Below are 12,200 nucleotides of genomic sequence, written 5' to 3'. Positions count from 1 at the left end.
TGGCGAGAAGATTATAGATGGTATTACTTTCCGTTAACCTATATGCATTAGTCAAATCAAAGTCCACATCAACATCAACCTTTGACCAAATCACTCACATTGATTATTCTGATGTTTTTTGTGTTGGCACTTTTTGAGACTCAGGATATTTGAGACTCGGAGCATCGATCACAATTTTACGATCGCCAGTAAGTTCCTAATATTGTCTCCGTCCTTTTGCTGATAGTTTTACTATCTATGGATTTGTATGTTGGTAACAGTTTAAAAGTTTTTCCATGATGATTTGGAGATTCTCACATATCCCTTTAACAATATTACAATCTCCTTCTGATGATTGTGAAAAAAAACACATCTTCCATATTGTACACTTTCAGAAGACCCAACCCAAGACATTACAAAATATCAAAAACTCTTACCTTTGTGGCTTCTTTAGCATATCCAGAAGACTCTTAAATAATTATATCTTTAATAACAACATCCATGAAAATTCATACAAAGTAGTTTTACAAGCCCAAGCGATGTAAAAGAATGGCATGAGGTAGTGGTAAAGTTTTGGACTAGACCGTCTAGCCTCCCTTTGTCGAATGCAACTTTGATGTAGGTTACAACATAGACATAACAAAAACAGAGCAACATAAAAGGAAGCCATGAGAATTTCATCAGCAATAGCACTAAAGAACTTCAAATTGGGTTTAGAACCTCTGTGGTTTTACATAAATCCACCACGGTTCCGGATTTGGAGGCACTGGAAGAACTTCAAATTGACACAAACTAGAGCGTCTTGGAGATTCAATGAGTTGTTTCAGGACACCAGGCTCGTGTTTCTCTCCAGTAGACTCATGATTCAGACGTAGAACAAGCTTCTTGAGTGTTGCTGAGTTCTCCAGAAAGTATCTAGCCAGTTTCAGCTCGGTTGCTTTCTCCGTGATCGGGCTTTCCATTTCAACGGTTTCAAGAGACGATACCAAACAATGAGACAGCACATTTGAGAGTCTAGTTATTACTGCCACTGGATAATCATTAACCAATTCCTGCAAACACAAATCAACATAATCCAAACCAGAAATGAGTAGATAGAAAACCTTTTTCTTAGGTGAGAAACTTGCAAATCATTACCAAGGTGAAGTGTTTCAGCTTCGGGCAGCTCTCAAGAACGATTGGCAACACTTCCAGAGAGGCGTTCGAGAACATAGTAGCACGCAAACGGGTCAAGTCGTGAAATTTGGGTAGTAGGTTCATGTCCTGCAAACTATAGATAAACTGCAAGCAAAGAGAAGAGTAAACACAACATGAAAGTGAGAACTAGAAGAATGATAATGGGGAAGTTTAAAGCTTGTAATCAGTTTTACTTTACATACCTTAAGAGTTTTCCATGAGATGGTCACATCTCTAACACCTGAAAAATTGTTGAGAAGATTATAGATGATATTTCTTTCCGATAAGTTATCACGCATCAGCTCAAAGTTGACATCAAGATCAACCTTGACAGAGTCACTCATACTTAATATCTTGAAGCTTTTGAATTGGTAATCCATGAGACTCATATACTCAAGCCTCGGAGTATCGACCAACACTGTATGTGCACCGTTTATAGCATAAACAGGATCCTTCCGTTTTAGAGTGAAGCTCTTTAGCGACTGTGAGTAGACACGTAAAACAACGACATCATCATATCTATTGAGAGATATTTTTAAATCTTCAAGAACCGGAGAGCAAGAGATTAGCATCTCTACAGCCGCATCGCTAGGAAAGAAAACGTCTTCCAAGTACATGATCTTGAGACAGGGTAAAGAAAGAGACTCAAAATCATTAAGCCTTACTAAATGGAGCTTTAAGCACACCAATGCCTCGCACGCAGAAAGGGTTAATGGAATCTCATTGGTGTTCCAATGTTCAAGCAGATCACTCTCAACTTGGAAATGTCGAATATTGGGCTTCTTAATCACTACACCGAGACACGGCTCATAAAGAGATACATCACTTCTATGGTCAATTCTTAACTTGAATTCGCGCAAGTAGGAATCGCTCTGGAAATTCAGAAACTTGTCGATGAAAGCCGCACAAGTTTTGTCACAAGGGAATGGGAAATCAGACGTGTCTAATTCTAACGTAGGAACCCATTTCCAGAGATTTCTCCATCTAGAAGACAAAACACTTGTCCAAACAGCTTCCTCGGTTGTAAGAAAACCAAGTATACGATATAGCAAATGATCAGGTAATGAGCTTATCATATCTTCCCCTCTCCAAATTTGTATTCCTGGTCGACCAACCCTGAAATTCAACGATTTATTACAAATGGAGAGAATCAGAAACCCTAATAAGTTCTGAATCCAACTTCCTTATAAAAAAGCAATTTCCCGAAACCTAACTACGAAATTGTCAAATAATAATAATAATAATGATATGAAACAGGAACTTACCGTTTTGCGAACTTCCGAATGAGATTAACCATTTAATCTCTCTTCTGTTCTTGAAAATGTTAGGGTTTGAGAGCATTACCGTAACTGTTGGTCTTCTCTTTTTATCTCGCGGTTCTCTTCTTTTTTTCCGTCAGCAAATATTTTCAGCCCAAAAATGATTTAATGGGCTATCCGGACTCAGACTGGTCGGCCCAATAGATATCGCGGGTCTCAATCTTGAATTATTGAATACTGAGCGGTGAATACACTCTCCGTTTCGTTTTAGTTGTCGTTTTACGACTTAAATTTTGTTTCGTAATAGTTATCGTTTTAGATTTTCAATGCAAATGTTTGGTAAAAATTCCAGTATTATCCCTATTGTTTTAATGTTTTGACCAATGAAAAAATTTATAAGATATATTAATAAAAGATAAAACTGAAAATTTAATGTTTTTCTTAATTTGTGTGTAAAAACCTTAAACGACAACTAAAACGAAACGGAGGGAGTACTAACTAAACTCTCATTTTGTGTTTGGTAAGTGATAGTGATGGGAAATAAATTCCTCGTACAAACTTAGTCAAAAATACAAAAACAAAACTTGATTGTGTGAAACGCATCTGATCTATTTGAGTGTGAGATCTTAATCATCATTATTATAAAGACAACTAATTAGTTACGAAGATGAAATTTAGAGTCATCCATCCAATAATTATCTTGTGCTTTGATCATTGTTGTTGTTTACCACTTGAAATTAATTGTACTATGCATATTTGTTTGGTTTAGTTCGGTTTAAGTACAATTGAAATTAATATGGTTTGGCCAGATATCTACTTACGAGTCAGATTCTGGTCCCATCACATCTAATTGATTGGTAGAGTTAGTTAGTGCTGTGTATATAAAAACTCAATGGTTTAAGGCTTTAAACATACATATGAACATGTTTGATCATTTATAAATAGATACATATGAACTGTGCATAGCGGCAACGATATTGATGGACGGTTCTTGTTATATAATGGTAGAAGAAACAGCTGATTCCGACACGAGTTTTGAGTTTTGCGACGAACCTAGTTTTTCTTACCATCAAGACCACGACGATAACGATGCAAAATCGAGCAACTGTAACACAGGTGACATTTACAAGGATCTCGAAGCCAATTGGGACGATGATCTTCTAGTGCCGCTACTTGCCAAGGAACAAGAGGCAAGTATCTCGGGGGTCGGAGTAGATCATTTCACCCCGGAGGAGGAGGAAGAAGTAGAAGTAGAAGAAGGAAACAAGTGGTGGAGTAAGGAAATGATGATGATGATGGAGGACAAACTCTTCTGGGAAATGTGTATCGCTTTTGGGTATCCATAATTTGTAAACCGATTAAACTATGTATTTTTAGCCTAAAGTGTGTTTTTTTAGTAGTAAGTTTTAATTATCATTCATATGTAGAAAAAATAAGAATGGATATCGAATTTTTAAAAATATAATCGTGGCATTGAAATATATACTATTTCTATAAATATATGTGTGTGTATTTTAATTTTTTCATAATATAGCTAAGTAAAAAATTTGTTTTTGTTGGTTTTGGGGGTCAACGTTTGTAACTTTGAAGTTTTAAGGGAAAATACAATTAATGCGAAGAGAGTTTGACTAATGGATTTTCATTTTAGTAGAATTAAAAGTAAATGGGTAACTTAAAGAAGAGTGAGTTTGTTTGACTGGTAATTGAATTAAGCGGGTAATTAAAGAGCAGTAAAATGCTGGATTCTTCTGATGCATGAATAGTTTGCATACATACACACACATTAATAAACGACAAATTTCTCAAATCTCTCTAGATTGATTGCTTGCTTTTCTCCCTGGCTCAGAATTTTTGTCGATCAAACTTGATTTCTTGAAAAATTGTTTTGGTTTCGATTGTCATGGAAGGATCTTCAATAAGGAATTTTGTTCTCGCTAAAGATTCTTCATCTTCTTCTTCTTCTTCTTCTACTCCTCCTACTTGTTCTTCTTCTCAGGTATTCGAAATCTTGATTTTCTTTTGGTTGATTCTAGGGTAAAGTTGAAATCTTTATAATCCAAAGTCTCTGTTTTTGCACTAGTGTTTAGGGTTTATTATATAACTGGTATCTGAAATCAAGCAATCAGAAAGAAAGGAAATAGAGAATTGTATAATTAGTGTTCTTCAGTCCCTTATTACAATGATTTGTTAAGTTGGTTGCTTCACTGTAGAAAGATTCTTTATTTATCAGTATGAGTTTTTTAATCATCAGGCTAAAGAACAATCTGTTGAAGATGAATCCAGATCTCAGCCAAGTGGAAGCCAGTTGGATGTTTCTATCCAAATACCACCAAAACCGACGCCCAATTTAGGAATCTTGCGAAATTTGAGTCTGAAAAGGAAAGCTTCTCTACCAAACTATGAGAGAAGATTGCTACTAAGTCCCACTGTTTCAGAAACCAGTGAAAGGCCTCTTGTTGCAAGTCCGATCACATCGCCTTACTGGAAAAGATGTTTGTCACTTCCTTCTACTAATGCTGCTAAACTGTCTCTGGCTGTATCTACACCGCCTGTTTCAGCTGTGGTGCATAGTGAACAGCCTAAGTCTAATGTGAGTTATCTGTGTGTTTACAGTCTCGTTTCGATTCTAGTGAGCTAAATTATATTTAAATTTTCTTCAAAAAACTTCTTTTCAAAAGTATAAGATTAGAATTTTGTTGGTGCAGAAAAATGGTGTTCATGCATCAGTTTCAAGATCCTTGTCCATGAACAGAGTGATTGTACGAGCTGTCTCTTTTGACGACAACAAAAATCACATTTCTAACGAAGCAAATGGCGGTATATTGCTAACTTTCCTCGATAGTGTTGAGCTCTATTTGTTTTTGCCGACTGCTTTTAGAATTCATGGATAAATGATATGAGGAATAGATTGATTCACAAGATGCTTTATCAGTTCAAAGAAATTTGACTTTGATCAATGAAATGGCAAGTTCACACTCCTATGTTCCTTCTTTCTTCTGTTTTCATTAGCAGATCAAATCACCCCGGTTCCTGCAGAAGAAACAGAAGAAGAAATCCCTGAAGAAGAAGCAGTATGCAGGATTTGTCTTGATGTGTGCGAAGAAGGTAACACATTGAAAATGGAATGCAGTTGCAAAGGTGACCTCAGACTCGTTCACGAGCATTGTGCCATTAAGTGGTTTAGTACAAAGGGAACGCGAATCTGCGATGTTTGCAGACAAGAAGTCCGGAACTTACCAGTGATACTGCTTCGTGTCCCAACTATTAATCAACTTACCAATAGACGGGAACTCACTCAGCAGAGTTCACAGCCACAAACCATTAGGTAAATCAGACGCTATATAAACTTTCTCCTTTTTTTCCTTTTCCAAAGTTCCTTAAAGAAATCTAACAATTTAAGTTCGAATAACTGGTGCAGTGTAGGGCAAGAGTTTGTAGTGCTTGTACTCATCAGCACCGTCTGTTACTTCTTCTTCCTTGAACATTTACTGGTAATGCTTCCTTTTTCTTACCCTGACTATTCAGAAACACAAACTTTTCTGTATTTGATTACAAATATCCTATCTTTCATTACAAAGATCTTACCTTTCATTACAAAGACAACATAACAAGGAGTCTTATCTATTCTGTAGATTCGTGACTTGAATTCACAGGCAGTATTTGTCGCAGCGCCATTTTCATTCACCCTAGCTCTCTTAGCCTCAACTTTCGCCGTCATCCTCGGTATAAGACCACTCCCTAAAGAAAATTTTCCAATCTTTATTGTTCGTCCCCTAACACAATTACGTAAAACTGTTAATTATTATCATCCGGACTTGCAGCGATCAGAGAATACATATGGACATACGCAGCTCTTGAGTTTGCACTAGTGGCACTGCTTGTTCATCTGTTATATGCTACAGTAAGTAATACTAAACCATATGTCTTTAGGCTTCGAATTACTTAAAACACCTAATCTCATATTGGAAAAAGTTCTCATGTAAATATATTTTTTTGCAGCTTGGTGTGCCGGTTATCTATGCAATGCTTTTCGCGGGGATTCTGGGTTTCGGGATGGCAATGTGCTTAAACTTGTTGTGCATTTGTTATTCCTCTCGGCCTGTGCGGTTTCCGCAGAATACAAACTTAGTATAAAGAAAGTCTCTTCCTTTTTAGTTCCTTCTGTTCTTAAAGTTTGAAAAGGCAAATTGCTGCATAGATAGATGGGTTCCCCTTAAAACTTTGAGACCTGTAGATATATACAAGATCTTTGTACTTTTGTATGAAAAGAGAGAAGCTTTTGTGGAATTACAGTGAGAATGTGTGATTTGTGAAAGTACATCAAGTGAAAGAGGCAAAGAGCTGTTGTGAATGAGTTTTTTAGGTTCAAGAATCTTTTGAAAGTTTAAACTTGTCGATTCGTGAGAACTGAGAAGTGTTCCTTGTCAACTTCATTAAAATGTGTAAAATGGGGCGTTCCGAGAATCGAACTCGGGACCTCTCGCACCCAAAGCGAGAATCATACCACTAGACCAAACGCCCTTGTTGTTAGATAACAGCATTCAATCGGTAGTTAGATGATTCTTCACTTACCTTTGTTTTAGTTTCTCATCAGCCTAAACGGAAAACGACCCAAGTGAAGACAGAAATTTGACAGGCAATAATGTCTGTATTACACAATTAAGACAGAGCAAGAGGCACATATAAGCGAAAAGGTTTTTTCACCAACACATATTTTGATGGAAGTTAACGTCTGAATCTAGAACTGAAAACTACACATTTCGAGAAAATGTAAAAGCCATTACTACTAGTACTAACAAAGAAACAAACCTCCCTACAAGAATTAGTCTAAGATCTGCGCAAGTTACGGGGCAACGCACTTGGATCGAGCTCAACATAGCCTCTAAGAGCTCCATCTCTCTCTCCAGTTAAGCGGAATGCAGGAACATAATGTGAGAATCTCAACAATTCACACCTTGGGATCTTCTTCTTGACATCGATACCTCCTTCCACTTTTTCCTTGAATACCGAAATAAACCCATCCACCCGTTCCAACAGCATAACCTCTATGTGGCTGTCATTGTCATCAAGAACTTCAACAACCTCATATTCACACTTCTTCAAGCTTGCGGCCTTGATTGTTTCACTCCAGTTCTTGTACATTGCCCAAATTTCACCGGTCTTTGGGACGACAATGTACTCGTTTTTCCTGAAATGATTTTCTGCCTTAATCTGATGTGAAAAATCAGTCACGTTAGTGAGTGTCTCGTCCCGGCTTTCCTTCAAAGTGAAATTTCCACAACTGACTGGCATTCTTTTGTCATGCCACTGTATAATGTTCTCAAGAAATGATTTAGGCTCTAGCCGGTTTATCTGCAATTTGAATACCGGCCTCCATACTATCTGCTGAATCTTAGCGTAACACTTGGGCAAGCCATCCTCTTTGCTGTTCAATGACCATATCTGACCAGGTGCAAACTTTCCCTCTAATCTTTCAGCACTGAAGTTGTTAAACTGGAAATTAGGAATGACGATACAGTCTGGCTCCGATGAAGGTGGAGAGTGATGATGGACTTGGTTCAACTTGGCAGCTTCTCGTAATACAGGAACGGCTTCTTCTTCTTCAATTTTATGTGGTAATGCAGCTGTATCGAGCTCATATGAACCAATGGGAACGCCATTTCCTTCTTCTCCTGTCAATTTGGTTGAGGGGATGCTATGGGAGAATCTAAGCAACTCATGAGGCGGAATCTGAATTGTGTCTAATCCACCACCTGGTGCAATTCGACAAAATACACTTGCAAAGCCTTTTAGTTTACGCAAGAACGCAACCTCTATTGCAACCCCTTCAACATATTCTGACAGGATCTCAACAAACTCATACTCATACTCATGCTCATGGGAAGAACGCCGACGACCAGAGGACCAATTGATGTCCCAGTTCTTGAAGAGAGCCCATGTTTCTCCTATTCTTGGGTATACTCTGACAGTATCCTTCATGCTTCCTACTCTAGAGTAGATCAGATGAGAGAAACATGGAGTTTTCTCTATGTTCAAATTTCCACCAAGTTTGAACTTACCAATAGAGATGGGCAATTTTTTACGAACCCACTGTATTGCTTTCTCATCATCTGGTCTAGCCTCTAGCCATTGTATTTTGAGCATGAAACTAGGTTTCCTTATGACTTTTCTGATGAGGGCATAGTATCGAGGCATTCGACCCATGTCATCATACATTGCCCATGTCTGACCAGCTTTGAAACACGTCACTTCCCTCGACTTCTCAAAGTTACTGAAATCAGGATCAGTACACTCAATTTCGGCATCTGATGCACTCCCTGAACTTGAATCCTTTGCTGCATTACAGGCACCAGAATCCCGAGAGCTTCCCACTTGGTCTCCTTTTATCTTCTTCGTCCTGTTTATACCATTTGGCAAGGTTTCTGCAAACAGTTGATCCTCATGTGACTTCTTTCTAAAATCAGACTCCTCAGCACTTTCTGCATCCTCTTCTTTATTGTCATCATCGCTCTTATTCTCTTTATATGAAACCTGCTGCTTGCTACGGACTGACCTCCGAGAATGCTGTGCACCGCTGGACCCAGAATCTTGTCCACCAGCTGGAACTTCTTTGCACTCAATACTGCTCTCGCTGCAAGAGCTGTCACTGGATTCAACTACCTTCTTCCTCTTTCTCTTTCCATTGATGTTCTCAGCCGAAACACCAGAGCTTTTGGCTCTAGAACCCTCTTTACTTAAAGAACTTTTAGAAGAACTTTGCGGCTGCTTCTCCACTGCCTTGCCTGCCTCTTGTGTTGGAACCTTGCTCTGTTGGAAGAAGGGGAAAGTCGCCTGAACTGGTGGACCCTCAAAGTTTTCTTCAATAGCAATGTATTGCTTACCGCATCTCATACAATTCATTCGTGTGTTGATTAATCCCCTTTGATATTCATACTTCTTGTGACAAAAAGGGCATGAGGTACAAAACCTGGAGTCACCACCAAACACAGTTGGTTGAACTTGAGGTTTCTTCTGGTTTTCAGGTCTCTTCCTTTCCGCATTAACGTTTGTCTGGAAAACACGCTGAGTGAAAAAAGGCGTGGTCGGGGCTTGTTGGGGTTGAAATGACGTTGCTGGTGCTGGTGCTGGTGCAGGCCGCCTAAAAACGGGTTTCCGTCTCATGTCATGAAACCTCCTTTTATCTTTGTCCAAAAGAATCCTCTGAGCTTCACCAATGGTTTTGAAAGCAGATTCAGCACCAGGGAGTTTGTTTTTGTCCGGATGAAGATGAAGGGCAAGCTTCCTATACTGTTTCTTAATGATATTTTCATCTGCATTTTGCTCTACTTGGAGAATCTTGTACCAATCAGTCTCATCCCCAGATTTCTCCAATGCTGCACAATGCACATCACACACCATAATCATGCGAGCAACAACATTCTCCAGACTTGCATCCATTTTCTGAGCCTTTAAAGCAATTCTACGAGCAGTTGTGAAATCTGACTTGCTCATCCAATCTTCTGCTAACTCTTTGGCTCGTAGAGCCTCATCTTTGTTGCTCATACTAATAAAATCTCCCAGATTCCAATCTCGTCTCTTGCACTGTAAACCCTACACAGAGAAATTCGAAATTCAGCACTGTAAAAAAATGCAAAAACCAAACAAGTTTTCCAACAAAGACATTCAATTCAGACATCTTTGTTGCTCATACTTAAAAAAAAGTCCCAGATTTCAAGCTATTCTTTTGCTAAGCCCTACATGTAAAAATTCGTAATTCAGCACTGTCAAAAGAAAAAAAACGAAAGAACCAAACATGTTTTCAACAAACACAGCGAATACATTCAATTCAGACATGCGAAACATACAATAAAAGCGGCGAATTTCTCCGAAATGATGGTAAAATTATGAGCTTTTTGACAAAACCAAAGACTACTTATAGAAGACTAATCGATTTCAGAAAACAGAACCGCACTGAAGAGTAAGAGAATGGCACAGAGAGAGAGAGAGCGTCGGAAACTCACCGGAGTTGAGAGAAAGAGAGAGAGAGAGGAAAAGGAGGAGATAGGTCACCGTCAAAGCTCACGTCGAGGCCTAACTGCCTCTTTGACTGGAATCTGTCTTCGTCTTCGTTTGTGGGGAAACACCTCACGGTTTATATGGTTCTCTGGTTTTACTGTAATTTTTTAGAAACTTTAAGGTCATTTGAACTTTCTATTCTTATTTATTTACGTAAAAGCCCTTCAAATTTAGCTAAATTGCTACTAATTTGTGAAGAAAAGAGTATTTTGGTCATTTTGTTTTCTGCGGAAAAGACTTTTATACCCAAACTAAACATTTTAGGGGTATAAAAGTCTTTTTTGATAAGAGTAGATATTTTCGTTTTAGGGTTTTAGAATTTTTTTTTATTTGAATAAACTAAACAGAAAATCAAACCAAATTCGTGTATACTTACATGAATTCACTGTTAAAGTATTTGATAAATCGACACCGCTTTAAAATCCAAAAAAGAAAATCCACAACTATTTTTAGATCCATGTATTTGTTTAAAAAATGAATCCAAATAGAAATTTAAATACACTTAAACTAAACTATATTGGATTATCTTTTACATTAGTTAATAACTTATTATTATTGAGGCAAAAAAAAGTAACTTATTATTATTGAAAACTTCAAAACGCAACAATTTGATATGAAAATTAAGTAAATCCTTGTATATGCCATAAGTAATTAAACTGTAATTAAATAAATAATTAGATCAATGTTACAATTATCTCAGCAAAAATTACGAGTATATGTGCAGACTATGCACATCATCACTAATTTGCATTGCGAAATGATTTGAAAGAAGTTCTCTTACCCACGATTAACTTGATTATCTTAATCCAAAACATGCATGCAAAGGAAAGAGAATATGTCGTGTTGATTGTAGAGTCAATGTCAGAGCACTATGTTTATTATACCTTAGGTATAGTAGTCCTTAAACTATAGTATATGAAATTCAAGTACATAATACAGTATACTGTATCTTGTTTGCAATAAGTTAAGACTTAGGAGTGCTTATAAGCAAGCAATGTTTATCAATTATCAGTGTCCCTTCATCACCGCGCCATTGGAAGTTTTTCCTATGTTGAGTTTGTTTTAATTTCTCATTAAATCTAATCAGTGTATCTTTATGTAAACCTTTTTTTTTAAGCAAGTCTCAAATTTGAGAAAACTAAGTTTCATCAACATATATAATAATTAAATTTTGAATCAATATGTACCTAGGACTCATCATTTCTTTGGGCCGTTCATGATCGAAGCACACAAGTAACTTACCGATAACAATTTCTGGCGGTGGAGTATTTATGTATGAGACTCAAAATGTTGAATCAATAATGAATAATTAGCATGTTTAAGAACACAAATTTTGTTAGTACGAAAAAACATCTTTTCTTAAACCAGAATGTAAATTTAAGAAAAATAAAGTTCCTCTAAATAATATGAAATGTCGAATTAATAGTGAATAATTAGCGTGGCCTAGAAAACCCAAATATTTCAGAGATCTTGGTCAATGTTTGACACAAGGCAAGTATCTCTTATTTTAACTATACATACTTTGTTAAAAACATGTATCCACAATTGTTGGGAGTGGCGATGGTCCGAGCCTAATGATAACAGAAGTCCAAAATTTTATTTTGTTTTATATTTTAAAAATAGTATTTGTTGAACATATACCAAAATCAGATGTACTCACTCTTCAGTTTCTTCTTTACATCCATGTACCCTGTCTTCATTTTCTTCTTCATGGAGTCAACCTTGGTCAAA

General features: G+C 37.2%; 4 protein-coding genes and 1 non-coding gene across 6 annotated transcripts; 2 read left to right on the top strand and 3 right to left on the bottom strand.

Moving 5' to 3' along the window:
• Positions 1 to 437: 437 nt before the first annotated feature.
• On the bottom strand, positions 438 to 2,533 carry LOC9309982 (F-box/FBD/LRR-repeat protein At5g18770). The gene is made up of 4 exons (XM_021021008.1): positions 2,421 to 2,533; positions 1,359 to 2,271; positions 1,117 to 1,260; positions 438 to 1,031 (listed from the first exon to the last, which is right to left on the bottom strand). Exons 1-4 carry the CDS (start codon positions 2,450 to 2,452, stop codon positions 693 to 695), a joined length of 1,428 nt encoding a protein of 475 aa, XP_020876667.1. The 5' UTR covers positions 2,453 to 2,533; the 3' UTR covers positions 438 to 692.
• A 1,658-nt stretch (positions 2,534 to 4,191) lies between these two features.
• On the top strand, positions 4,192 to 6,768 carry LOC9307908. Of its 2 annotated transcripts, none has more exons than XM_021022317.1 (8): positions 4,192 to 4,410; positions 4,666 to 5,004; positions 5,120 to 5,231; positions 5,424 to 5,739; positions 5,833 to 5,905; positions 6,047 to 6,137; positions 6,236 to 6,315; positions 6,414 to 6,768. In XM_021022317.1, exons 1-8 carry the CDS (start codon positions 4,315 to 4,317, stop codon positions 6,546 to 6,548), a joined length of 1,242 nt encoding a protein of 413 aa, XP_020877976.1. In that variant the 5' UTR covers positions 4,192 to 4,314; the 3' UTR covers positions 6,549 to 6,768. The 2 variants fall into 2 exon arrangements, with proteins under 2 accessions (XP_020877976.1, XP_002873914.1); XM_002873868.2 differs by having other exon boundaries at positions 4,193 to 4,410; positions 5,427 to 5,739.
• Positions 6,769 to 6,863: 95 nt separating this feature from the next.
• On the bottom strand, positions 6,864 to 6,935 carry TRNAP-UGG. The gene has a single exon. It is a non-coding gene; the product is annotated as a tRNA-Pro (tRNA).
• A 138-nt stretch (positions 6,936 to 7,073) lies between these two features.
• Positions 7,074 to 10,509, bottom strand: LOC9309981. Its single transcript, XM_002871792.2, has 2 exons — positions 10,415 to 10,509; positions 7,074 to 10,004 (listed from the first exon to the last, which is right to left on the bottom strand). The coding sequence occupies exon 2, from the start codon at positions 9,954 to 9,956 to the stop codon at positions 7,242 to 7,244; it is 2,715 nt and encodes a 904-aa protein (XP_002871838.1). The 5' UTR covers positions 9,957 to 10,004; positions 10,415 to 10,509; the 3' UTR covers positions 7,074 to 7,241.
• On the top strand, positions 10,042 to 10,741 carry LOC9307907. Its single transcript, XM_002873867.2, is given in 3 exon segments — positions 10,042 to 10,058; positions 10,371 to 10,425; positions 10,427 to 10,741. Coding segments are annotated over 3 exon segments (387 nt in total).
• Positions 10,742 to 12,200: the final 1,459 nt, after the last annotated feature.

The sequence above is a fragment of the Arabidopsis lyrata genome (genome assembly GCF_000004255.2).
Source record: "Arabidopsis lyrata subsp. lyrata unplaced genomic scaffold ARALYscaffold_6, whole genome shotgun sequence".
NCBI classification, from domain to species: domain Eukaryota; kingdom Viridiplantae; phylum Streptophyta; class Magnoliopsida; order Brassicales; family Brassicaceae; genus Arabidopsis; species Arabidopsis lyrata.
This window is presented reverse-complemented; position numbering and strand designations above follow the sequence as displayed.